The 27,040-nt window shown below is 52.0% G+C and overlaps 1 protein-coding gene across 7 annotated transcripts in view; it reads right to left on the bottom strand.

Moving 5' to 3' along the window:
* CUX1 (cut like homeobox 1) overlaps positions 1 to 27,040 on the bottom strand; it is a 375,507-nt gene that overhangs the window by 39,076 nt on the left and 309,391 nt on the right. For 3 of the 7 annotated variants that reach the window (XM_060078727.1, XM_060078725.1, XM_060078726.1), the window contains exons 18-21: positions 25,826 to 26,664; positions 23,398 to 23,563; positions 22,795 to 22,851; positions 1,924 to 2,226 (exon numbers count right to left, since the gene is read on the bottom strand). The exons of the other annotated variants lie outside the window; for them this stretch is intronic. In XM_060078727.1, the coding sequence (XP_059934710.1) occupies positions 1,924 to 2,226; positions 22,795 to 22,851; positions 23,398 to 23,563; positions 25,826 to 26,664 (1,365 nt within the window). The remainder of the gene's footprint in view (positions 1 to 1,923; positions 2,227 to 22,794; positions 22,852 to 23,397; positions 23,564 to 25,825; positions 26,665 to 27,040) is intronic. 7 annotated transcript variants of the gene reach the window in all.

The raw sequence follows: 27,040 nt of genomic DNA, 5'->3' as shown, positions 1-27,040 counted from the left end.
GAGAAAACAGGCCACTTGACCCAAGGTCACAGCAGGAAAGAGAAAAAGAAAGAGCTCCTCAGCTTTATTTTCCTGAAAAGCAGGCCATTTCCAACTCTAAAGTCTGTCCCCGCAGTTCAAGCAGCCTGCTTCCCAGGCTGATCAGAGGGTATTTCGCTCTGGAGAGCACAGCGGCGCTATTAGGTCTGCAATGTTCGTCAGAGGCTTAGAAAGAAAATTTCTCTTCTCTGAGCGCCATTCAGCTGCCAGTGAAGAGGGGCCACCACTTTTTTTTTTTTTTTTTTTTTTTTTTGCGGTACTGCGGGCCTCACACTGTTGTGGTCTCTCCCGTTGCGGAGCACAGGCTCTGGACGCGCAGGCTCAGCGGCCATGGCTTACGGGCCCAGCTGCTCCGCAGCGTGTGGGATCTTCCCGGACCGGGGCACGAACCCGTGTCCCCTGCATCGGCAGGTGGACTCACAACCACTGCGCCACCAGGGAAGCCCCCACCACTTTTAAAGGTACGCACGAGAACCAGGCACAACCTGAAGGACTGGACGGGAGGACTTAAATGAACAGGACTGCCAGTGGAAGTGGAGACCGGGATCAGAGGCCAGTGTCTGGTACCATAAAGCCTATGGATCATGACACCGGCTCTACCCCGCAGTGCAGGGGGACCGTGGACGACCGGCTTGTTCCCCCTGCGGCTCACGTCCTCCATCTGTGAGAGGGAAACACCCCCAGCTGCACTCACAGCAGTTACAAGAGCACTGCCTTGTAAGAAGCGGGACTCTAAGCAAAAGTTTACTGCATGGAAAGCTTTGGATTTGAGAAATTAAGTTTTTTTGATATCAGTCATTTTAACTGAGATATACATTTACTGATTTTGTGGTTTCTCTGCTTTTCAAACTCTCAGTTTAGCCTATATCTCATTTCATTCCAAGGAGCTTGTTATGTCAGGAAAGCGATATATATGAACAGCTTAGTTACGATTTGCTTGACCCACCCAGCTGTATGGGGCAGGGGTGGGGGGCGGAAATCAAGTGATTATTCTTAGAAAATTATCTGCATTACTTTTAGAGGTTCCACAGCAGTGGCTCTCAATCATTTTTGAGTCCCAGACATATTTGAGAGCCTGAAGAAAGCTACTGACCCTCACCCTTTAAAATGTGCACGCACACACACATCCTGCTATGACTTTAAGAGACTAACCCATGAACACCTCAAGATCCCAGGTCAAAGGTTAAGCGGATGACTGGGTCTTGACCAAGCTGCCTAATTCATCTGTAACTTGGCCCCCTTTGTGTCTATTACTCCTCTCACACACCCTGGGAGGGGAGGCAGCTTCTTTCCTGGAGAAGCCAAGACCAGCTGGAGCAACCATGAAGATGCCTCTTATCTCTAAATCCAGGGTGACGCTGCGATGGAGCCTCTTCTACTCAAAGAGGAGGAAGTCGTCTCCCTGGTGTGAAAAGTTTCACCCCTCAGATCAGTTTTGCCTTCACAGCAAATCTGAACCCTGCCTGTTGGGCTCTCCCGTGACGCCACCCAGATTCTACTGGGCTCATGGCTGATCCTGCCCTGGTCTGCACAATCCCCACCCCCTCTGCCAGGATTCAGAGCTCCACTGGGCATGCCCCCATTGGTGGCCGGAGTGTATGGCCTGAGTTGGCTCCGGCCGGCATGCTTGTCTTCCAAGAGGTCCTGCTTGGGGCGCAGGGGTGGGGCTGGGCTGGGCTGGGACTGACCTTAGACCTCTAACACCCTTATGAACCCTTAGTGCTCACAACTGTAGGACGTTTTAGGTTCTTACAGGCAGCCTGTGAACGTTTAAACCCTTTGGCTGGCTCAGCCTGAGGCCCCCCTTCCACTCGCTCTTCCTGAGAACTCCCGACAGGAGACGACCTGCCACCGCCTGACCGAGCAGTTGGGGAGGGAACCTACCCAGGTTGTTGTCGGTCAGCACCTCCTTGACCCTCTTGGTTATGCCGTAGGTGTCCAGCTCTGGAGACATGGCCACCAGCTCTTGAATGCTGAGAGCCGAGTGTCCGGAGAGAGGCAGCGGGGTGGTGGGCTGGGAGTCTGAAGCGGGCGGGTCGCTGGGTTCTGGCGGTTTGCCGTCCTTATTTGTTTCAATGGGGGGACAGGGCTGCTGGACCAGTTCAGTCAAACTCTTCACTGATTCGCTAGAGCTCATTGGTGATTCGGGTGCAGGGCTGCAGCTGGCAGAGGTCTTTGGAGTGCTTTCTGTAATCAAAGCACACAGAAAACCGAGGCTGAAAACAGCTGTCTTTCACCATGTGCATCTACTTTCCGTATCTAGGAATTACTAATTAAACGTCTGTTTAAGAAGGAGACAGTATGGCAGTCTATGGATTTAAATGAATTGTTTCATAGTTTTTTTGGCTGAGAATTAACCTTTCATTTTCTGTATTAAAAAATAAAAAACAGCAACAGAAGAAAAACTAGGAGTTTAAAGAGAAGGTCTCTGAAGGCTCAATAAAGGGCATTCTGTTAAAAAGTACGTCCTATTAGTCACGTGCTATCACTGTCATGATTTCTTCCGATGGAACCCCTTAATTCTTTAATTCAGAAGTACCTTGGCTAGATTATAATTTGCATACTTATTTTGTCTATAATTTCCAGCACAAAATGAATGGACATAGTATTTTAAATGAGGGCTGCCTACGATGTGTGGTCACCACAGCAATGAAGACCCTTGAAGATGAGACCTAAGTCCTCGGCCGCCTGGTGCTGAGCTGGGACCCCAGGTCGATTCTCACTGTGATCCCGGAGGGCTCCATGGCACCCTACCTGGAGGGAACCGATGGAAGAGGAGTGCCCACCCTGCTCTCTGCCAGAGCCCAGGATGTGCTTCTGAAAGCCTAGCTCTCTGTCTATGCCATGCTGTCACCAACACCGGAAGAGACGGGGCCAGTGTGGCCAGTCAGGTCTCCATGCTCTCCTTTCATAAGAAGGAGCTGTCTTATTGCAGGTGCCCGGCAGGGAGTGCCACCGTGCTCTGTTGCTGAGCAGTCCCTTCGGGCCTCTCTGGTAGCATTACCCGTAAAACCTGACATCCGTTCTAGTTTTGGGATGCCTGGAATAAAGGCTTTTGCCATTTCCTAATTTCCAAATTTAGAGAAAATGCAAAGTGACCTAGCACTGCGGTCCTACCTGCCTTTGGCTCAGAGTCTGGGTGCAATCTCTGCCCCCACTCCCCGCTCCCACCAGGCACGGCACACGGGGAGATCCCACAGCACCCTGTGTGAGGGGCCAGGCCAGGCACTGTCACAGGGCTCTACAGCCCCAGAGAGATGACAGCTCATGAGGCCGGGCCACGCAGTGAGTGTGAGCACACATGGGCGGCCCCCCCGACACCCGCGACCTGACTAAAGAAAATGTAAAACTAAAGAGTAACTGAATTTTAACTGATCGTATAACTGGAGTGTCCTTTGATGGACATATGATATCCAGGATAACAACCTATTCTCAACTCAAGAGGATGGGAAATGTATTCCAGATACAAGGGATATTTTGTATAAATACCTAGAAAGAAAATCCCAAATAAAACAACTGCAATTCAACTGATAAACCCATCTGTTGTCCTAAACCAGGACAGAGGTCCACCATCACATAATGCTGTGTCCTCAACGTGGAAAATCAGGTTAAAAATTAAAAAAGCAAAACAAAAAAAAAACACTGGTTTGTGAAAGCTGTAAAAGAGACGGACATAAACAGCAGAAATGGTCCATATAAATCCTTAAGGCAGTCTGAATCCTACAAATCGGATTTCTTCTCTCTGCTCACCTCCAGGTCATCATACAACTGGATATAAAACCCAGCAAACGTTATTTTTGAATCTGAAGCAGCAATGGAATTGCACTGTGAACTTGCCCTGAGTCACCCAGGCGAGGGACCAATTTGGCAGATCATTCATCTTGCTCACTGTATACTGTCAAGGATGGCATGAATTCCCCACATGATAAACAGATTTCTTCTCAGGTTTGTGTCCTTTAACCCACAGCAAGGTCAGAATCATGGCTGCCTGGAGAACATACCGGCCGGCACTGCTGCCCGAGCACCACCCCTGTTTTGTTCTGGCACCGGCGCAGGCGGGTGCCCTGAATAGCTCGAGTGGAGGCATGTTTCTTTCTTCCAGGCATCCTCAGCAAGACACTTGCACGCATTTTTGCCAGGAAAACCCTCTGAGAGAACCGACCAGAGGTGCTCGCCACACGTTACTGGTGTCCCTCTGTGCTCCCAACCGTGACTGCAGACAAGGGTAACCCCGCCTCCCCGGCCGAGATCAAAACCCCACTGGGCCTGGGAATGTACTGGGTGGCTGGTATCTGCACCTCCACCATGAGTCTGTGTCTAAACTGTACTGGCTGAGTGACAACTGTTCACCGACAGACACAGGTGCACACAGGTGCCACCGTGGTCTCAGGTCACCGAGAGCAGAATTGGGCCCACGTTCTTGGAGCGGCCTCACTGGACACACCACGAATCCACAGGCTCAGAACATCACATTGGAAAGTCATTCAATTCTCTAGAAAGCTACTTCCAGTAAGCAACAAAACCAGACCCATCAACCAGCTCCCATCGACCCCTGGTGAGGGGACCGGGCCCCTCGGTGCCAGGAGGACAGGTGCCCGTATGATTCACCATCTTGACAGAGCAAAAAACATGGTCAACAGAGAAGAAATATTTTCTTTTCCAAAAATTAGCAAATGGAGCCCTCTGATTAAAACAAGACGTTTTGAAAGAACAAGGCTTTGGGCTCTTCTGTGTAACTAAAAATAATTTAAACAAGAAAAAAAGGAGGAGCCCTGGGCTTGGCACTAAGGCATTGAGCCTGGGGATGGGGGCTGCCTCTACTAGCTGGTGGTGCTAACTTGAATAGGATTCCTAACTTCCTGCAACACCCCAGTTTCCTCATCTGAAAAATGAGGAAATGAGGAAAAATGAGGAAATGAGGGTTGTAATGAGGAACGAACCTGCCACATGGTCAGCACTAAGGAAACCTGAACTCGATGTTAAAAAAAAAAGTAGTTATTAAATTGAACATATTTGTCTATATAAAGTTCTCCTGGGACTTCCCGGATGGCACAGTGGTTAAGAATCCGCCTGCCAATGCAGGGGACACGGGTTCGAGCCCTGGTCCCGGGAGATCCCACGTGCCACGGAGCAACTAAGCCTGTGAGCCACAACTACTGAGCCTACGCTCTAGAGCCTGCGTGCCGCAACTACTGAAGCCCATGTGCCTAGAGCCCGTGCTCTGCAACAAAGAGAAGCCACTGCAATGAGAAGCCCACGCATCACAACGAAGAGCAGCCCCAGCTCGCCACAACTAGAGAAAGCCTGCGCGTAGCAATGAAGACCCAACGCGGCCAAAAGAAAAAAAAAACAGGTCTCCCCTGCACGCAGTGTAAATCTCCTCATGATTTATTGCTGTTTCTTCCATAGTTCCTGGCACACGACTGAGATGCTGGTGACAGACTCAACAGCTACATCTTGTGTGATACCATTTAGATGATATTCTGGAAAGGGTAAAACTACAGGGACAGAAAACAGATCAGTGTTGCTAGGGTGAAGGGCAGGAGTTGCCTACAAAGGGGCACGAGGGAATTTTGGGAGGCTGATGGAATTATTCTATATCTTGATTACTGAAATGCATAGAATGCCTCTATACGGGCAGAGTGAATTTTACTGTATGTGAATTATATGTCATTATCAACTTACTTAGGACAAAAGTGCCAGCAGAAAGAATGAACAAAGATGCATTATTCCATACTTCTTTCACTCATTCCCCAAGTCTGTTGAGTCAGGCCAGTGGGAATACGGCAGTGAACGCAGCACACAGCAGGTGGGTGGGGACACTGATGTGGCCTGGGGATCAGAGACCTCCTGGGAGGGTGACATTTCAGGGGGACTTCAGGCATGAATAGGAATTAGCCAGCTAAGTTGGGAGGAGTAGCAGTGACAAGGAAGGGAGATAGATTGTTCCAGATACCTGGTGGGTTTCAGTCATCAATAAAATTTGAGTGTAGCAAGAATATGAGGCAAAGAGAGGTGGTCCCCAGGGGCTGGGTTGTGCAGGGCCTTTGAGTTGGTTACAGTGTCTGTTTTAATTTTGGGGCAGTCGGGAGCCAGGGCACGTTCATACAATATACCACGTGCTATAAACAGCGGCAAGAGGGTCAGGACTACAGTCACGTGGACCAGCATGAAAGCGTAATGGTGAGCCCACAAAGCAAGGCACAGAACGAAACAGATGACAACACTGATGCACAAGCCGAAAAGCTGCATATGCGCCATGTGCTGTGTGTGGCAGTTAGACCCCCAGTGAGGGTATAAAATCACGTCCAGGAAAGACAAGGTGCACATTCAGGACAGACGGTAGCTGACTTCTAGGCGGAATGAGACTAGGGAGAGGCTGACATTTTATTTCTTAAAAATACAGGATTGGGCTTCCCTGGTGGCGCAGTGGTTGAGAGTCTGCCTGCCAATGCAAGGGACACGGGTTCGTGCCCCGGTCTGGGAAGATCCCACATGCCGCGGAGCGGCTGGGCCTGTGAGCCATGGCCGCTGAGCCTGTGCGTCCGGAGCCTGTGCTCCGCAACGGGAGAGGCCACAACAGTGAGAGGCCCGCGTACCGCAAAAAAAACCCCCCAAAACCCCCCCAAAACAGGATTGAATAATGACCCATTCAGTTTAGCCCTTTAGTTAGGGCTAAAGTTGGGTGATCGGCATTCACTGGGTTATTCTGTAATTTCATGTTTGAAATATTATAGGCCTAACGTCAAAGAGTAAGAAAGTAAACAAGTTCACTGTTGCTTCAGTACAGAGAAAGAACTTGCAGACAGCACGGCTGGGGCCGGGAGGTCGTCGGGGACAGCGGATGGAGGCTGAGGAGGGCAGGCAGTGGGGTGGGGAGAAGTATGTAGGTTCAGGTGAGATTTAGGAGATCGCGTCAACAGGACTGGGGGCTGAGTGGATGTAGGGAGAGGGCTGAGCAAGAGGGGGTGTGTCCCACGTTGTGGCCTGGGCTACGGGGTGTGTGGGGTGCCGTTCTGAGAGGGGATGCACTGCAGCAGGAGCATCCTGGGGTGAGGGGGAAGACGATGTTAAGAAACCTTACTCTTGGGGCTTCCCTGGTGGCGCAGTGGTTAAGAATCCGCCCGCCAATGCAGGGGACACGGGTTCGATCCCTGGTCCGGGAAGATCCCACGTGCGAGGAGCAACTAGGCCCGTGCGCCACAGCTACTGAGCCCGTGCGCCACAACTACTGAAGCCCGCGCACCTAGAGCCCATGCTCCGCAACAAGAGAAGCCACCGCAATGAATGAGAAGCCCGCGCACCGCAATGAAGAGTAGCCCCCGCTCACTGCAACTAGAGAGCCCGCACGCGGCAATGAAGACCCAACATAGCCAAAAATAAATAAATAAAATAAATAAATAAACCCTATCCTATGACCTCTTGTAACAGCAGCTAGTGCTCAAGCAAATGTTTCTTGTGCACTCACTGTGCGCCAGGCACTGTGCTGAGGCACGTATCCACGTGTCCAGACCTCAGAAATGCGATGGTGAGGCCCTCAAAGCCAACCCACCTCTAGGATGAGGGAAGGGAACTGAAACACCTTTACAACCTCGCCTGAATGCAGCCGTGTGCTAAGGGCATTTACACACTGGTTCATTCAATCCTCACGATGGTCCTGTGGTGGAAATATAAACCCCGCACTCCAGGCGACGAAACCGAGGCTCCGATGGGCATTGTGACATATCCCCCAGGTCACTTGGGTGGAGCGAGGATCTGACCAGCTCAGGAGTGGAAAGCCCCCACCGGCCAGTCACTGCGGAGTCACAACAGCCTGCCTCTGCCTTCATTCATTCATTCACTCGCCCAAGCAAACTTTTTTAGAGCACCTGCTCTGTGTTGTACACTCTGCTCAGCAGTGGGGATAAGACAAAATTTTTTGTTTTGCTTTATTTTATTTTATTTTTGGCTGTGCCTTGCGGCTTGTGGGATCTTAGTTCCCCGACCAGGAACTGAACCAGGGGCCACGTCCTAAACCACTGGACCACCAGGGAAATCCCCAAGGATAAGAGGAATTCGACAGAGACCTTGCTCTCAAGGAGTCTGCAGCCTGCGGGACTGGGGCAACTAAAAATGCGTGGTTTGCATTAAGAGCCCAACTACACAGACCATCTATCCAATTCTGACGGCAATAGTAAGGTGTTACATTTAAAAAGGGATCTGTGTGGATTAATTTTTTGGGGAAGGCTTCGAATCTTGCAGAAGAGTAGCCCGGTGAGTAAGACACAGATAGCACAGACAGTGACTCAAGGCCCTCTGAAACACACAGAGCTTTCAGGAACTATAAAAGGATTATGAAAAATATTATATTCCAAAAACAGCAGGCAAACAACAGCTGCCTTAAGTTTTCAATAGAAGCCAACTGAAAATCCACACCCGCCATAATTTTCAGAGACAAATCTCTCTGCAGATTACCCAATCCACTGTTTAAATTTCCATACCCAGCCCTCTATCTGCAGTAATAATAACCCAAATTCCATTTAGTGTTCATTTGAGCAGTCAGGATAAAGTCATTTCTTATTATCTCCCCACTGTGTAAAAAACAGCTTGAAGGTAGGAAGTCAGCAAGCATTTTCACCAAAAAGTAATTATTGTAAGTGACATTTTTACTGCTGGCATGCCATAAGGCGAACTGTGCATTCAGAAGGACAAGTTGCTGAAACAAAATGACAGGGTACTCTGTGACATTCTGACAAGAACCCAAACATTATTTAACTGGCGGCTGGTCTGATGCACCGCTTTTCATTATGTCCATAGTTTAGGCTTTGAGCCCGCGCCAAGCCAGGAAATTCCAAGCGCCTCTACAGACTGTCAAGTATGGAAGATGGGAGACAGAAAGAGAAGTTTGGGGGAGCAGTGGGGTCACGGCCTGGCACATGGAAGCATGACTGAGGGAGGGAGGAAGTCAAAAGGCAGAGGAAGAGGGGTCCCAGGGAGGCAGAGGGCAGAGACGGAGCCCGAGGGGAGACGGGAGCTTCGGCGCTGTGAGTAGCACGGCCATGCAAGGACCTAGAGAAGGTTCTGGAGTGCCCGGTGCTGGCGTCCTCGGTCCAGTGGGAGCCCTGGTGGCCTGGAAGGACCCTACCCAGCTTGAGGGGCCTCAACAGTGATGACAGCTTCAGAGGCCACCGCAGGATGACCGCCAGCCCGGGACGCTTCCCAGCCGAGTTCAGACGTGGAGATCGTGGCGGGGACACAGAACCCAAGCCGAAACACAGGGACGTGCTCACGGCTCACGCGGTTCCTGTCTGAAGAGACCCCCCCACCTGAGGGTTCATGGCCGCCGGGCCTCTTTAGAAATAACGAGCTTCTCTGCGTCGAAAGTGAACGGCTGCCTAATTTGCCCTGGGTTTTAGTGCCACACGGTGACGTCAGACCGTCTCTCTAACATCTCTGAGCACCAAACCTTTCCTGGGGGGCGGAGGGGGGCTCCCTGCCTCCGAGTCTCTGAGCAGATGCTCGTCGCCCGTCAGGACCCCCATCCTATTTCTCCAGCCACATATCTCCGTTAGGCATGGCCAACATAAAAACGTGGAGTTTTTGATTGGCATTGACATATACATACTGCTATATATAAAGTAGGTAACTACTAAGGACTTGCTGTATAGCACAGAGAACTCTACTCAATACTCTGTAACGGCCTATACGGGAAAAGAATCTAAAAAAAAGTGGCTATATGTATATGTATAACTGATTCAGTTTGCTGTACACCTGAAACTAACACAACGTTGTAATTCAACTACACTCCAATAAAAATCCAAAAAACCCCACAAAACATGGAGCATTTTGGGCTTCCCTGGTGGCGCAGTGGTTGAGAGTCCACCTGCCGATGCAGGGGACACGGGTTCATGCCCCGGTCCGCGAAGATCCCACATGCCGCGGAGTGGCTGGGCCCGTGAGCCATGGCCGCTGAGCCTGCGCGTCCGGAGCCTGTGCTCCGCAACGGGAGAGGCCACAACAGTGAGAGGCCTGTGTACCGCAAAACAAACAAACAAAAAAGAAACAAAAAGAAACATGGAGCATTTTGCTTTTGCGTATGCGTGGTCTTTGGACTGATTAGCAGAGGCTTGAAAGAAAATATGTGGAGACGTTCATAGACGTCTCAGAGACACGCAGGACCTTTCACACCCTTCCCGCCACGCCACTGCACGCTTGTTACCGAGAAAGGAACAGAAATAACCTAACAACACACTAAGGCATGTCGGAGCGTGTGAAGTGGCCCCACTACGGAACAGCCTGCTTTCCAAGGGCCTGCGCCTGACGCCGGTCGGGGGGTAACAGGGGGCCTCGGGCCCCATCCCCAAGGGCCCGGGCGGGTCTCCCCCTAGCCCGGGGAAAGCCTGATCCCAAAGAGGCGGCATCACACACTGGCGCCCACCCCTCCCACGGCCAGGCCCTGCCTGCCCTCCTCGCTGGCCCCGGGCTGGCAATAGTCTTTGGCCCTCAGCCAGCCTGGGCATTGCCTTAAGTCACTGAAAATCCCAGCAAACCTACCACATCACTCACTCTTTGTTTCAATAGTAAAAAGGAGACAGTAGGTGCTGGTGTATGTGTGTGAACATTTTAAAAAGTTTGCCTAAGGAACCCTTATAGTGACTTAAAAGCCACAACAGTTTACGTATTAACAACAAAAACCTGTTTAATAAAAGCAAGGTTTCTATTTAACTTGTGCCAGCTTACATCCCCGAGCTGACTTCCAAGCCACTTGAAGAGAGGGCCTGTGCCCTTCATTCACTAAGGGAAACTTCTAAGTGCCAGGCGGGGTGCTAGGAGGTGGGGCACGGTGACCCAGGCAGACATCACTAAGCAGCTGGCTATCACAAAGACCTTGGGACGAGGACTAGGAGGGGGACGTCCAGGGGGTGGTGGCAGCTCACAGCACTGTGACACTGAAGCTGAGGCTGGGGAGGAGGGAACAAGAAAGACAGAGGTGGCGGGGTGGCGGGGGCAGGGTCACACACTGAGAAGGTGGGACTTTAACCCCAGGGAAGGGGCTGAAGGAGGGGAGGGCCCTAGCCCGACATGCGATCTGGAGGGACGGTTCTAGAGGTTTAGGAAACAGAAACTGTGTGAGTGTGAGCGTGCATGTGAGTGTGTGTGCGTGTGAGTGTGTGCGTGAGAGAGAGGGAGGGCAGGTGTAAGAGGGAGAGGGGGATCGAGGTGAGCTGCCCGGGCCCTGGCTCAGGTGACCATGGGGATGGCGGTGCTTTCACAGTTCTGGGGAGAAAAGGCTGAGCTCCATTTTGGTTGCGTTTCACCAGAGGGGACGACGAACCCGTGGCGGGAAGTCGGCGCTCGAGGAAGGGAGGAGGCGGGAGGGCCGTCCTTGGCAGGTCGCCTCTGTCCTGGCATAGCACGGGGTGCAGGGGGTGAGGCTGTGATTCGCACGTCTACAGGGCCCCTCCCATCAGGCACCGCCTGTGCCACCTGCGCTTCCCTCACTCTTGGGATGCTTTCTCACCCTCCTCTTTTCTCTCTGAACCGAACCAGGAAAGCACATGGCGGGGAAAGATCTTAGCACCTGGGGAAGCTGCCCAGGTGACGTGGTCCTGAGCCCAGGAGCGCTCACCCGAGGGGTGGGCGCTGCCGGGCATTCGGGATTGTAAACTTGCTGCCCCTCAGGCTTCCATGATTTTTCTTGTGTATCTTTTACAGGCTCTCAAGGAAATACGCATGTCCAAAGCAGAGTTTGGGAATGTTAAAAATTAAAAACCTTCCTTAAGTTACAATTCAACTTTGGTAGTGAACTCCCAGGCTGGCGAGGCTGCGGGGACCACACTGGTGACACCGTTGGGCCGGCCTCAGGAGCACAGTGCTCCCCCTGTTCCTAGCTTTTCTACAGATCCATACTGATTTAGAAATAATGCTTTCAAATTACCTTCAATAACCTTATTACCGAACCAGCTGTGTGTATGAACACTTATCAATGCGTCCCTGTGCATTAAGAGAAAATGTATGTCATACAAACAGTCTAAATATATATTACTGAGATGAGTAAAAACAAACTCTCTAGTTAAATTGCTCTGCTGTAATCAAAGATTAAGCACTGTGTGTGCGTGTGCGTGTGCCCATGTGCATGTGTTTTCTTCCTCCAGGGTTCCTTTCTGGCTTTGGGCAGACCTGCCCATCCTTCACCGGTAGTGATTCTCTCTGGCAGGCAGCTCATACTGCCCTTCTGACGGTGGCATTCATTTTCCTAGATTTCTAAGGCTTGGAGGAGTTAAGAGGCGGTTTTGAATAGCGTTTTCCTTCTGAGCCTTTTAGGCCTGCAGCTCAGAAACTTTCCTTCCCTCCAGGCACCTGGTGGACAGGAGGCTTGCAAGTGCCCATCTGCGCAGAGGCTCCAGTATTTGCCCCAAGAGCAGCCTGTCCCCTCTCAATAACCCTGCCAGGCAGCCTGGCATGCAGGTGATGTCTGGCCTGTGATGGAATGTTCCTTAGAGAATCCTTCGCTGATTGAATGAATAGCTGGTGTGGTGGGCTGCTTCCCGGCTTCCCAACAACACGCAGGTTGAGTGCACTGATCTGGCCCTACACGGGCCCCAGGCCGTGCTGAGCAGAACCAAGGGACATGTTCGTTGTATGTGATGGTATTAGAAAAACCTATTAAGGGGACTTCCCCGGTGGCGCAGTGGTTAAGAATCTGCCTGCCAATGCAGGGGACAGGGGTTTGAGCCCTGGTCTGGGAAGACCCCACATGCCACAGAGCAACTAAGCCCGTGCACCGTGACTACTGAGCCTGCGCTTTAGAGCCCGCTCGCCACAACTACTGAAGCCCGCGCACCTAGAGCCCGTGCTCCGCACCAAGAGAAGCCACCGCAATGAGAAGCCCGCGCACCGCGATGAAGAGTAGCCCCCGCTCCCCACAACTAGAGAAAGCCCGCGCACAGCAACGAAGACCCAACACAGCCAAAACCAAATAAATAAAATAAATTTATAAAAAAAAAAGAAAGAAAAGCTATTAAGGTACATTATTTTACACATCCTCCTAATCTCTCCATACTGCTTTACTTAATTTGTGATGAAATTGTTGAGAAAGGGTACTTAATGTACGACAGTCAGTAAAAGTAATTTATCATCTTCCCGCTCCAGTGCTCACGTTATCAGCGAACTCATTTTCTGCATTCATCATGCAATCAGCCTATTATTTGCATATTAATCAGGCAGTGGACCATGAAAGAACTGCATCCCAGCCAAATGCTGCGCTATCTCAGGAGAAACACTCAGTAATTATCATACATCAGTGTTAGGATGTGGTAATTGATTATAACATCTTTCTGCTGCCCCTGGGGAGCCCCTCTGCTCACCCAGCTCCAGGCACTCTGGACAGATTGCTCTTTTCCTCCCCAAATCAAAGTCACCACTGCTGTTCTCTCCAAGTGCTATTTCTGTGGGGTATTGATCCTCCTCTTCCAATCTCATGAGGTATTTAAACTACATGGAACAAACTGACTGTAACTCAGAGACGAGAGGGTCTAGCCGGGAGGAAGGCACGTCCCTCTGGACTCAGCCTCTTGGCTTCAGAGGTGATGCTCCAGCTTCCGAGAAAGTTTCCTTGTCGAGAGAAATGCGGCAACTTCAGTCCCTCCTCATTGCAAAGTTGGTACAAAGGCAGTTTGGCTGCTTTATTTAGGTGCCAAATGACAGACTAATTTTGGCCCTCTTGTAAAGGACAAACCCAACATCTGCCAATTCAGACTCGGGCTATATTTAGGAATCCAGTTCCAAAGGGAAGAACAAAACACAAAATCAAGATGAAGCCGGTGACGGAAGCCGCCTGGCTTGCTTCGTTCTCTCTGGGACCCCCTTTCTCACTCCTGAGCATGACCCTGGCCCAGGGACCAGTCAGCAGGGGGCTGGGCCCCAGGTCCTAGGCTGGCTGAGGGCCACTAGCAGGGAGAGGGCATGAAGCTGAAGGGCGGGGCTGTCCTTGCACGGGCAAGAACCCTGGGCCACTGTGCATATCTTCCTTGGATCTAGCCTGGAAGGGGTTTCAAAGCAGCATGGACCCGCATCACAGGCCAGATGGGTCATACACTTTCTGTTGCAAAACTTCATAAACCGGGCTCTGACTATGCCACTGATTTGTTGCTGGGTTCCCTTCCCTTCTGCCCAGCTCCCAGCCTGAACACAAGGGCGTGCCTCTCGGGGTAACTGAGGCATCTGATTTTCTGTTAAGTGTTCATCTTGGATCTGATTTTATTTTATTATTATTATTTTTTAATAAATTTATTTATAAATCATTTCCACTTTAATCCACTTGGGGATCAAAGGTATTAGAGCTGCGCTTGGCACATAAAAGGTGCAAATATATGAGTTTCTTCATTGTACTCTTACCGCCTTTTAAAAATTACCTGAGGATTTTTAAGCATTTAAGCTTCTTCATCCTTCCCTGGAAGCAAACCATTGAAAACTGAAGTCCTCATTTGCACCTGTGACCTACTTTTGCCTCTTGTACTGAATGCCCAATGTACTGCAAATTCCCTTCTCCAAAGAAAGTCTAAGGGGAAGAGAAAGGAGACGTGTCCAGAGGCCCGTGACAAAGGCCTGCCGGGGCCTTCTCCTAACGGGCAGTTAGGGCGTGCCAGCACTGAGGGTCCAGGCCAAGCAACCAAGAGAAGCTGAGCGGGATGGCGCTGCCGCTCACCTGTGCCCACAGTCACCCATGTATCCAGACGAGATGGCCTGGCTCTGCACTAGTTTGCCCCAAATGGCCTGAGCGATGACCTGTAGTCTTACTCTTGAAGCTCAAGATATTGGGTGAACTTCATGGAATGGCAGGTGGACAGACAATTTTCAAAGATGGACAGCATTTCAGGGAAGCCAGGAATCTGGAGAGCTGCATGCAGGTCATCCTGCAACTGACCCTTTGTGCCGGCTGCCACCCAGCCAGGCTCTCACTTGACAGTCTCCGCCCAAGGAGTGAGTGCTGGACCCGTTTCCTGCTTTAAAGCCAGGAGCCTGACATTTCATGTGTGCACGTACATTGTTCTATAGCTATCTGTGTGTGCACGAAATGACATAATGGCAGTGGTTTCAAGGGCAGCAGTAGGAAAGCAAACACTCAACTAGCACTTCCTCCGTGCGAGCCACTGCTCTGGAGGCTTTTATATGTGAACTCATTTAAAACTCCTGAAGGTCTAGGAGATAGGTACTTTATTTTTCCTATTTTAAAGAAGAAACGGAGACACAGAGAGGTCGAGTCACTTGCCCAAGGCCACACAGGTGCTCAGTGGCCGAGATGAGACGAGCCCTCTGCAGTCGGCTCTGAGCCACCGCGCCCTGCTGCTGCTCACACGTGCTCAAGGCTGCTCGCTGCAGGATCGTTTCTTAGGTTCTGCTGTTAAAAATCAATCTAGGGGGGCTTCCCTGGTGGCGCAGTGGTTGGGGGTCCGCCTGCCGATGCAGGGGACATGGGTTCGTGCCCCGGTCCATGAAGATCCCACGTGCCATGGAGTGGCTGGGCCCGTGAGCCATGGCCGCTGAGCCTGTGTGTCTGGAGCCTGTGCTCCACAACGGGAGAGGCCACAACAGTGGGAGGCCCGCGTACCGAAAAAAAAAAAAAATCAATCTAGGGGGCTTCCCTGGTGGCGTAGTGGTTGAGAGTCCGCCTGCCAATGCAGGGGACATGGGTTCGTGCCCCGGTCTGGGAAGATCCCACATGCTGCGGAGCGGCTGGGCCCGTGAGCCATGGCCGCTGAGCCTGCGCGTCCGGAGCCTGTGCTCCGCAACGGGAGAGGCCACAACAGTGAGAGGCCCGCGTATCGCCAAAAAAAAAAAAAAAAAAATCAATCTAAATATCTCTCACTAGTGATTGGTTAAATAAAGTATGGTATGTCCAGATACAGGAATTCCCTACAGCAGTGAACAGAGGAGGAAATTCTTTATGTCCCAGCCTAGGGCAGTCTCTACAGACTACTGCCAGGTGAGAAAAGCAAAGCACACCTTGAGCACTGCGTGCTCCCTTCTGGGTGCAACAAACATCTAGATGCAGAGACTCTCTGAAGGAAATGAACAGGAGGGCCTTGGGGGAGAGCACCTGGGGGCCTGGGGATGAGGGAGGAGGGCGACTTATTTTTGAAAAAGGGTGTAAGCTCTTTTAAATCCCACATTTTGTAGCCATGATGCACTTTACTTATTCAAAAAAAACCCAACAACCCCAAAACCCACAAACCATAATTAAAAATAAAAGTCTCTTGCTCTGGTTTACTCTGATTCTCTCGTCGTTTTTTGGAGAGACCCAGTGACAAATCCCACTCAAGGAACAGAGACCCTTGCTTGGGGGCTGATTTGTGAGAAGCAGCCTTTCCCAGTGATCGTGGTGACAGCATTTGCTGCTTTGAGACGAAAACATCGAGTGGGCTGGCTGGCTCAGTGGCTGCTGCTCCAGGGATGCCTGTGCGGGGCCTGCAGGTGCAGTGTGCTCTAAGGGAGGGCAGGCCGGGCCGGCTCGGCTCCACCACCACCCTCACCGGCTCCCGTCCACCCCCCATGGCGTCCCAGGAGTGGAAGGGCCTCTCCGTGCTCCCTCTGCCTTCCTGGTTAATGTTGCAGCGAGGTAGTTTCAGGGTCGTGCTCAGGCGCCACAAGGAATCCCACAAATGCCCAGAACCGCTAGGAGAGCTGCAAAGGCAGCACAGGCACGGAGGTAACACAGGGCAGCGCAGCTTCCAGGGAGCTCATGAGAAGCTGTCCTCCCTCCCTACAGCCTTGCCCTCCCGCCCTGCCCTCCGAGGCCACTCTTGGGTGCGCTGAGCCTCAGCCTGCCTCTCCACGCTCTGGAAGCCCACCTCCTCTCAATAAAGAGCCGCCCACGGGGCGGCAGGCTGGGCATCCTGGGGCCCAGTGCCGCCACGGGGGCAGGTGATGGAGGTCACCTCAAAGGAGCCAAGGAGCCCCCCTTCTGTCCTGATCTCCATACTTCTTTTCTTATCATACGAGCCTTAAGGCGGCAACAGGAACCCTATTCTACATAAAGAAAAGACAAAATTCCTCCGTAATTCACTTTCCTCCTGTTATTTTATAAGAAAAACAGAAGGCCTCTAAAGTCAGGGCTTCTACTATTTTCACTTTTTTTCAAAGGTTCCGCACATGTCCCGTCCTCAGCCATCAATGAACGTTTGCACCCGCAGAGCTCTCCACCTGGAATGTTCTCCGCCCTGACCCCTTCGCCCTTCACGGCCCAGCCACCTCCTGGGGCGCCCTCAGCACCACGGGCCTCCCCACTGGCCTGAGCCCACATGTACCAGATGACAGACAAACGGTAAGGTAGGTTGCTTCTGATTCCAGAAACCTGACTTTTCTGATCTTAGGATAGACAATTCCTTTATCGTGGCACTCTTGGTAACACTGAAATGCCGTCACGCAGGGCACAACCAAGAAAGAGAGAAATGAATGGGCACTTAGTTCTACCGGCCGCCAAGTTCACGGCCGGTGAGCCGGGGGCAGAGGCTGAGCCCCAGGACTAATGATGCACAGAGTGGCCACCTGCTCAGGAGGGGTCACTTCCTAGCTCACACGTGGCTTTCCAGAATTCTCTTTTGTTTTTGAGCTGTTGCCTACGGCCATGTATAAATTGGTTATGTATATACAAATCTTTTCAGCTATTCAAAATGAGGGTTAGAAGAGTTCTTTTCAGAGAGCACCAATAGTTACTTTCACTGATGTATTTCCATGAAAGAGAAGGAAAAAAAAGAAAGGAAAAAAAAATCAACTCAGTTCTAGTCTAGGGCACTGGACAAAGAGTTTTGCCTGCTTTAGATGGTGCCATGGAATTCTCTGGGGGTTCGACTAGCCCTTCCTCTTCTTATTAATGTGCTGTCCAAATGCCCCACCCTGACTTAGTCACCAAAACTGAGGAACTGATTGCTTATTCAAGGAAGCTGAGTTTAAAGCACTAAAACCGTGGACGTGTTCTCCTGGTCATTTCATGGGCACCGAGCAAGAGCCATTATGTGTATTAAAAAGGAAGGTTGGCCTGTCCCTAACCGGGAGCTGTGGCCCTGGGACTCTCCGGCTGTGTAAGGCCACGTGCAGCATACAGCTCCGTGGTGCTCATGTCAGGGAAGGGGCACATGTGGGACCACCCACGTTAGAGAGGGACGCAGCTGCTATCTTCTCAAGAGGGAACTGGTGGTCGGCTGAGTGAGAACAGTGACGAGGAGCCATGGAATCCTCCACGGCCGGAGAAGATTCCGGAACCCGCAGTTCCTGCCTGACACGCTGGGAAAAAGCTGGGTATATTATCATTAATCCAAGGAGACTGGGCCATCCTTTCGTCGGTACGGCTTGCAATAATCCATCTGGGCGTGGAAGCTTGTGAGCTACAGTAACGAAGTGCTCCCAGAGTAAAAAGTTACCAAGCTGAGCGCATGGGCGACTCCTGTCAGTTCTCCATAAGGTGATGAGTGACCGAGTTGCATTTAGAAAAATCTGTTCCTTCCTCTTTCTTTCTCCCCGCTTTGGAGTTGTCTCATGTCTCCTTTCCCTTGGGGCAAAAAGATTAATCACACCAAGGAACCATGAATATGAAATGAGCTTTAAGGAATGAAAAAGAAAAAACAATCCAATTGTAGATCATATCTAACTAGGTACCTATGTACTACCTACACGGATACACACATGTACACCTTCATTACATCTCAAGGTTTTCTTCTTTAAAAAAAAACACCCTCCTGGGGCTTCCTTAGTGGCGCAGTGGTTGAGAATCTGCCTGCTAATGCAGGGCACACAGGTTCGAGCCCTGGTCTGGGAAGATCCCACATGCCGCAGAGCAACTAAATCCGTGAGCCACAACTGCTTAGCCTGCACTCTAGAGCCCATGAGACACAACTACTGAAGCCTGCATGCCTAGATCCCATGCTCCACAGCAAGAGAAGCCACCACAGTGAGAAGCCTGTGTACCGCAACAAAGAATAACCCCCGCTCACCACAACTAGAGAAAGCCTGTGCACAGCAACGAAGACCCAACGCAGCCTAAAATAAATTAAATAAAGAAATTAAAAAAAAAAAAAAAACACCCTCCTAACTGATAAGCAATGACCACAGGCCACACTCAGAGAAAACAAGCCTTACTTGGTCCCTCCTTTCTCCTTCTCTGAGCGCTTCCTTTGCTTCTCCTGAGCACTATTATTGCTACGCAGGGCGAGGGTAGCTGATGCATGATAGCTGGGATGGGAGACAAACGGGAGACTCGGAGAACCAATCCCAAAGGAATACCTGCACCTCTGTCTTGCCATATTAGATTAACGACAACCCAAGACACTGGGGACTTTGAAAGAAGCCCACAGAAACATGTGTATAGAGGGACTTCCCTGGTGGCATGGTGGTTAAGAATCCGCCTGCCAATGCAGAGGACACGGGTTCGAGCCCTGGTCTGGGAAGGTCGCACATGCTGCGGAGCAAGTAAGCCCGTGTGCCTAGAGCCCGCGCTCCGCAACAAGAGAAGCCACCGCAATGAGAAGCCCTCGCACCACAACAAAGAGCTCGCCGCAAGTAGAGAAAGCCCGCGCGCAGCAACCAAGACCCAACGCAGCCAAAAATAAATAAATTTATATGTAAAAAAATGTGAAACTAGACTACCAGGAAATATAGGAACAGGTAATTGATTTGAAGTTCTGTCCTTTAAAAACTGTTTTTGTTTTTTTTAAGTTACTCATATGATTGGCATGGAACCCTCCGTTCTCCTCACCAAGGCCTCAATAGCGCAGGTCACTGGCTGAAAGTGGCATCAACTCTCCTCAGTGTCCAAGGCCATCACCCCAAGTCTCGAATCATCAAAGGAACATTCAGAAATGGTTACAACCAGCAGGAGGAAAAAGTGATGATACACTGGAAACTTCAGTTTCTCTCTCCTTTATCATAAACCTGATCGGCAAGTTTGACACAGAAATCATTAAGGAAAATGGAGATGCTGAGGGCAACAGGGCTGGGCAGAAAGAGGCAGACAGGAATTCTTAGGAGGAAAACAGAGTCCCGTGTCAGCAGTTTGCTGTTCAGTTGAGTGAGGCCCTCCACCCCCGGGGCACCTCGTCGCCATGGTAACTAAGCACAGAGCCCTGCATTAGACCCAGAAGATCTCTGCTCAGACTGAGGCTGTGGACAGAAGGCGGGTCTTCCAAAGTCCTTCCACACTTGGGAGGCTGAACCAATGGCCGGGCCAGTTCGGCAGCCTGGATTCTCAGACACTGAGTGTTTCTCACCAATATTTAGGAATAGACCAACCCAGGGTCAGAATTACCTTCCTGCAGCCATCTGCTGCCACCACGGTGAGCTGCCTTGGGCAGAGGCCTCATGGAGCCACCACCAAGGACAGAGCATCTTTCTGGGTCTGGGGGCCTCTTGGAAGGATTCCATGGTAGCCACAGCGAGAGCAGGGAATCAGAATCCTAGAAATCCTAGGCCAGAGGCGTTACTCCCTGCCTTTCAGGGAGCAATGCTGAATGCTTCCTCCGAGACACTGTTTTTTTTTTTTTTTGGGCCACACTGCGCGGCATGCGGGATCCTAGTTCCCCGCCCGCGCCCCCCGCGTTGGAAGCGCGGAGTCTTAACCACTGGACCGCCAGGGAAGTCCAGACACTGATTTTTTAGGCTGTCAAAGATCCTGACGTCTCCAATAGTCATTCATCCCACTGATTTACCAATACTCATCATTATAAGAGAATTCTGTTTTTCAAATCTAAATTCCACATACCGAAAGGCACGGCTACATTAATTTTTAGAAACACTCCTGAAAGGATAACGCTGATAGTAACGAAATTTCAAACAAGGAAAACTACCACCCACAATCTTGCCACTATATGATCATCTGTCTTTTCATTCTGACAAGCACTTTCTAGTCTTTCCTGATCCAGAGAAACATTTTCGCTTAGCTACCATCATGCTTAAAAAAAAAATTCTATTTTCCTAGAATGTAAGAAATAAGTTTTCCACCTTTCTCCACAATCACCATAATTATTATTTCTACTGATGGCTTCCCAACTGCTGACTCACAACAGGCACGTCAAGTGAGAGGTCTGCCATCCACCTCCCGTCTTGCAGAGATGACACAGAGAGGCCTGCCTGGGCCTCTTCACAGAAAGCAGGGGAAACTTCTACAGTGCTCACTTGTACCCAGGGGCTCACTGCCTCCTGCCTCCCTACCTCCTTCAATCTGCAGGCTCCCCAAGAGTTTAAATCTCCTTATTTTATAAAGTAATTTGATCTCTTACAAATATCACTTACTTCCCTCTGAGGAGCCCTGTGAGTTGTTCCCAGGTTGGAAACATGGCTGTCATAGGAATGTTGCAGCACGGCAGCGAGTGCTTGCTAAATAAAAAGTAAAAAGCCATTCTTTAAGGATTTGTTCCGACACAGGGAAGGTTTTGGCATCCATCACAACCAACCTGGGACTGCAGGCGATTTCTTATTTTATTTAGGAACAAGGGGTTTTGATCTAAAAACCGTTAGTCACATTCTGCCAAGTTGGGTCCTGACTCTGATGGGGCAGCAGATACTCGGAGAGTTAACAGGGGGCCAGCTTTCCATTAGAGCAAGAGGCAAGGAGAATTTTCCATGCAAACGTCCACAAAACTCTAGCACAAACAACCGTGTCCATTATTTTCTCTAATGTGTTTTGAATGGGCGCCAGTGCTGTGTAAGTTCTCCAGTACTTGCTAAGGAAACTGGCCAACGCAGAAAGGCAGGGAGAAGGAGGTACACCTGATCCTTCTTAGAGGGCCAGCCACTCCATTTAGAGGTCCAGCCAAGAAAACCAAGAGCTTGGGTTAGATACAGCCTTCCACCCCTCAAGATGGAACACCCAAAACACAAGAAAATGTCAGCCGGGAACTTAGCTGCACCCAGCACACTCTGGTTGCATCTGTGTGCGGGTTTGGAGTTTCGAAGCCGTGGCGGCCGCTGCCACCCAGCTGTTCCCCTCACGACACGTGTTTTCCCTCGTAAAACTTCCAGCAGGCTGGCGGGCTCCACGCTCCTCACTTAGCTTTGTTTGTGTTTTCAATGAATCAATGGGATATGGAGACTAATCAACATGTTTAGAAAAATAAAGAAAGAAAAAAAGAGGAACAGCTCATGATGCTGGCTGTTCCTGAGAGCCGGGTGGGAAAAGTCTGGCACACAGGAAGGACAAGGAGGGGGTCCAGGAATCAGGGATGTGGGCCAGCCCGGGCTGCCGTGTCCAGGAGTCCGCGTGGCGGAGATGTGACCTCAAAGACCAGGCCTCGGGGCTCTCAGATGCCACCCGGAAGCAGCCCCAGCTCCTGGGCCCGGGCTCCAGGCCCTCCACCACCTGCTCCCAGGCTGGACCCCAAGCTCAGTCCCACTCTCCTGAGTGTCATGCCCTGAACTGCAATGCCCGTTCCTTGTCCCCTGTCCCCTGCTATGAGACTGGAAGCCCCCTGAGCACAGAATCCGTCTCTGACTCGCACCCCAGCCTCCAGCCCCAAACACAGGGCCTCACACCTAGGAGCCGACGGACTGATGAAAGAGCGCGGTGAGGAACAAGAAAACGCTGGAGGAACCTGCACTCGGCCGTCGACTCTCTCCTTCTCCATTAGAAACCATGACCTCGACGAATCCAGTTTGCCTAGAGGGTACCATGTTTTCAGCTCACCGGATCCAGAACGAGGGATCCTTTAAGTCTCCCCAGTACAGACCAGAGGAAAGCACAAAAGGCAGGGAAATGTTTCATTCAAAACACCAGACATGGCTAGTTACCTGAGCTCACGCAGCCCTGCTGCAGGGGGTCCTGGAGTGACGTCATGGAGTGCAGGACTAAACGAGAGAAGTGGGTACAGTTAAACGAGGAAACAAACTTGCGGGGGTTACAGCTTCCTAATACCTGGAGCACAGCAGAGGGGGCACAGCAATAAGGGCCCCAAAGGCCCAAGGGAGGGTACCCACTCCTTACGGGGAGGGCCAGAACGGGGCGGGGGTTGGGTGTCCATGCTGGCAGGCAAAGCGCTGCCGGTAGAAAGCTGGGCCACTGGCTGGAGAGCAAGCGGAAGCCGTCACCCATGAGATCTTTCATTCTGTTCCTTTGGCTGATTTCCTTTCCTGATTCCCTGATTTAGCTACTTGACTTTTACCTATATTTATGTATAAACAGCATTTTCCTAATTGGTAACTCATTTTCTGCTGCTTATAAAATTAGCTAGGCACAATCTTCTCTCTCCTAAAAACTGAGTCAGTCCCATGGCAACAGGTGGTGGAGGAAGGGGGGCGGTTCTCAGGCAGCAGCTGACAGCGTGGCTGGTGGTCTCCCCGCACAGGCTCCCCTCCCCCACCACCTGCGGCAGCCCAGGGCGGGGCTGCCCTTACCTGGCCCTTGCTGCTGTCCTTGGACAGGCAGGACGCCCTGGCCCAGCTCGCCGTTCAGCCAGAGCTGCATCCGGATGAAGGGTTCGCGGCCTTTTTGGGTCAGCTTGCTCCATGGCTTCGGCCGGGACAGCATGTCGCTGACACTGCCCTGGGACAGGCCCAGCACCTGGAATGGTGACCAAAGACACACAGCATCAGCACCTCGGATTTGGTGTGAGGCCCCAGAATGTGTTAGTGATACACGCATGGCCGTGTGGAGGCGTGGCCGGGATGGATGGCACACAGGGGGCAATCCTGGGGCCGAGCACAGAACCAACCCCTGGGGGTGGGTGGCAACAGCCTGGGGTGGGGGATAAGCTTTTCAAGGTCACCAGTGGGTTGATGCCCTGGCACGGGGAGCCATAGTCATAGTCCCAGCTTTCAGCTCCCAGGGAGAGGAGGGTGGGCAAACGGAGGGGAGGGCTTCCCCCCAGGGTCTCGATCCTGCCAAGCCTGCAGGGTTGTCGTCCTGACAACCTGGGGAGGAAGCACTGAAACCACGTTGCTCTTTGCCTGGTGGCGCCAGCAAAGGCCGAGGTGCTGGGGGCCAAGGACCCCTTTAGAGCAGGAGCAACGGATGCTGGTGGGACGCGGGCGCCCGTCTCCTTTGCTGGAGCCGGGCCAGCCTGGCATTTAGAAAGGTCTGCTCTCTCTGATCACATCCTGCTCGATGGTAGGGGCCCAGAGGTGAGCTGGTGGCAACTGAGGAGCCAGCCTGGGAGTGAAGCTCACTGTAGACGATCGACAAGTTGCACGTACATACCCGACTTTGTTACGCTCACATATGGCCATACATATGTATGGGCACAAACACCCCCCACAGGACACAGATGCAGCCCAGAGATATTTAGGGGCTGCATCCGATCACTCTTTGAAAAGTTCTCAAGTTCCAGAATAAACTGCACTCATGGGCCAAACAAGTTCAATGCTATTAAGTCTCTGCTAAATTTAAGGCATGAGCACAAATGTCTATTTAAATGTTCTCAAATGATATTTTTACAACGCTGAACTAGAAATTTCAAGGGACTTTAAATTCTCATCCTCATTTCTATTCACCCCATCACCTTTTGCAAAGTCGGGACAAAGAGCTCACAACCGTATTTCAAGGATTCATAGCACAGTACATTGCAAACACTGAACTCAAGGCAGGACCTGGTAAGGCGGGTAGGGGGTCGCGGGGCAGGCTGCTGCTGACCCAGCCACGTGGCCCTTGGGGAAGCTGTCTTTTTTTTTTTTTTTTTGCTGCATTGGGTCTTCGTTGCTGCACGAGGGCTTTCTCTAGTTGCGGTGAGCGGGGGCTACTCTTCGTTGCGGTGCGCTGGCTTCTCATTGCGGCGGCTTCTCTTGTTGTGGAGTGTGGGCGGGCTCTAGGCGCGGAGGCTTCAGTAGTTGTGTCTTGCGGGCCCTAGAGCGCAGGTTCAGCAGTTGTGGCACACGGGCTTAGCTGCCCCGCGGCATGTGGGATCTTCCCGGACCAGGGCTCGAACCTGCGTCCCCTGCACTGGCAGGCGGAATCTCAACCACTGCGCCACCAGGGAAGTCCCGGGGAGGCTGTCTTTTAGGGGACTGGAGCGCTTCTCATTATGCTCAGCAATTCATTGTTTAATCTAAGACTATCCCGGGGTATTATGTTTATCTTATATTTGCAGGCCTGGTAAATCCCCATTATCCAGAATCTCAGTGACCAGGAAGTGCCAAGAACAGAAGGGGTCTGGTAGCTCATCCACAAACCATGGCCTTTCATGAGCCAGGGAAGGCCGATGTGGAAACAAGGGTCTTCGGGGCCAGTCCTGGGCACAGCCTGGGGTCTGTGCAGCTCTGACCGTGCCACCTCTAGCTGTGCATCCCTGGGCAGGTTGCTTCACCCCTCTGGCGCCCCAAGCACGTTCTGAATTATGAGAGAGGTACAACTATGCTTTACATTGCTGTTTCTATCGAGTGCCTTCTGGTTCTCTGCATGTTGTTCGTCTCTCTCTGTGATCACATCAGATCCTTTTGGCCAAAACAGCCTGCAGAGGCGCCTCTGGGCTCCACTTGGCTGGGGGGACAGAACTCGATTCAGTCACCTGCTAGCTTGGGGCACACAGTTAACTTCCCTGAGCCTCGGTTTCCTCATCTGTCAAATGGCGACTTTGCCACCCCCTCACAGTGTGACAAGAGATCTAAAGGACCGCAGAGGGTGAGAGGGCCTTACCCAGAACCTGGCCCCCAACGGGGATGCTGCAAATGGAGCGTTCACTGGCCAGCCTCCCCGGAAGTTTGGGAGTGGACGAGCCACGATGCTCTTTGGTTAACTAAGCGGGTGACGGCCACATCGTCCAGACAGATACGCAGTCCTAAGCAGTGAAGGGAAATGGGAAGACCCAGGCTCCCAAATCGAGTCCCTTACCTTCTCCCCGAAGATCCTCTGACAGATGCCGTTCTTGGCCAGCTTCTCCTTCACCTGCCGGGTGAGCTCGATGGTGTCCACCTCCTGGTACATGTAGATCTCGTACTGCTCGGGAGTCAGCGGAGGGACCGAGGGCTTGGTGGGCTTCGACAGGGGCACGATGGGGGAGGAGGGCAGAGGGCTGTTCTGGGGTGTCTCGCTGCGGCTGGCTCCGGTGAGGCTCAGCTCTGAGCTCTGGGAGTACGGCGACTCGGCGCTGGGCCAGTCCTTCCAGTACTCTGATGAGGAGGGGCCCTGGAGCTGGCTGCGCTCAGCCCGCGTCTGCCCGCCACTGCCACCGCCGCCTTTTTCTTTCCCGCCGCTGGCTTCTTCAGCCTTGGGGTCTTCGTGGGGAGCGCTGCTCTTCCTCTCGGGCTGGACGGCGCTCCACCAGTGGTCTTTCCACACGCCGCTGCGGCCCAGCTCGCTCTTCACGTGTCTGAGGACCCCCTGTGCGGAGTCGGCCACCCCCGGGAGGTCTGGCCCGGGCACATCCTGGGACTCCTTCTTCAGGGCCGGGGGGTTGGGCAGAGCAGGGGCGCTGGAGTCGGGAGCCGAGGGGGGCTTCTTCAGGGAGACGGCTAATGGAGAGTAACCAGATACCGACGACATGGGCGAGGGGGGCATTAGCTTGGGGGTCAGGATGGCGATGTCTGTCTGGGACAGCGGCGCTGGCTTTAAGGCGGGGTCGAGGGCGGCCTGCTGGGCCTCCATCTCGCGGCGGGCCTGCTGCAGGATGGAGCGGATGGCGTCGTCGGAGTTCCCACTGCTGGACGCCGAGGAAGGCTGGGCTGGCTCTGCTGCGGAGCAAACACAGAGGTGAGACGGTGGCGGCACCGCCCTGTGCTTTTTCACTCCACTTCATCCTGACCCGACCTGCCACCGCATGCAGGTTACTGGGGAGAACCTCACGGCTCTGTTTTTCCAACGTTTCCCCCGTCGTGAAACGTTCACGCACCCTGTCTGAGCAGTGACAGAGGGGCCAACGCGCCTGCTGTATGACCACATGGCCTCCGCGACACACCAGCTGAAGGGGTAAGTTATGATCACGAGTGTGATGGGGGGCGGGGCAGGGGGGGTACCTGTGCAAATGCTCTGTGACTCTCTTTCTGGGATGACTTTAAACTTAACGTTCTCATGTGCTATATCCCAAAATTCCAGTGGTTTTGTTAGCTC

The sequence above is a fragment of the Mesoplodon densirostris genome, chromosome 16 (genome assembly GCF_025265405.1).
Source record: "Mesoplodon densirostris isolate mMesDen1 chromosome 16, mMesDen1 primary haplotype, whole genome shotgun sequence".
Taxonomy (NCBI): domain Eukaryota; kingdom Metazoa; phylum Chordata; class Mammalia; order Artiodactyla; family Ziphiidae; genus Mesoplodon; species Mesoplodon densirostris.
Note: the sequence above shows the minus strand (reverse complement) of the source record. Positions and strands in the feature narration are given on the sequence as shown.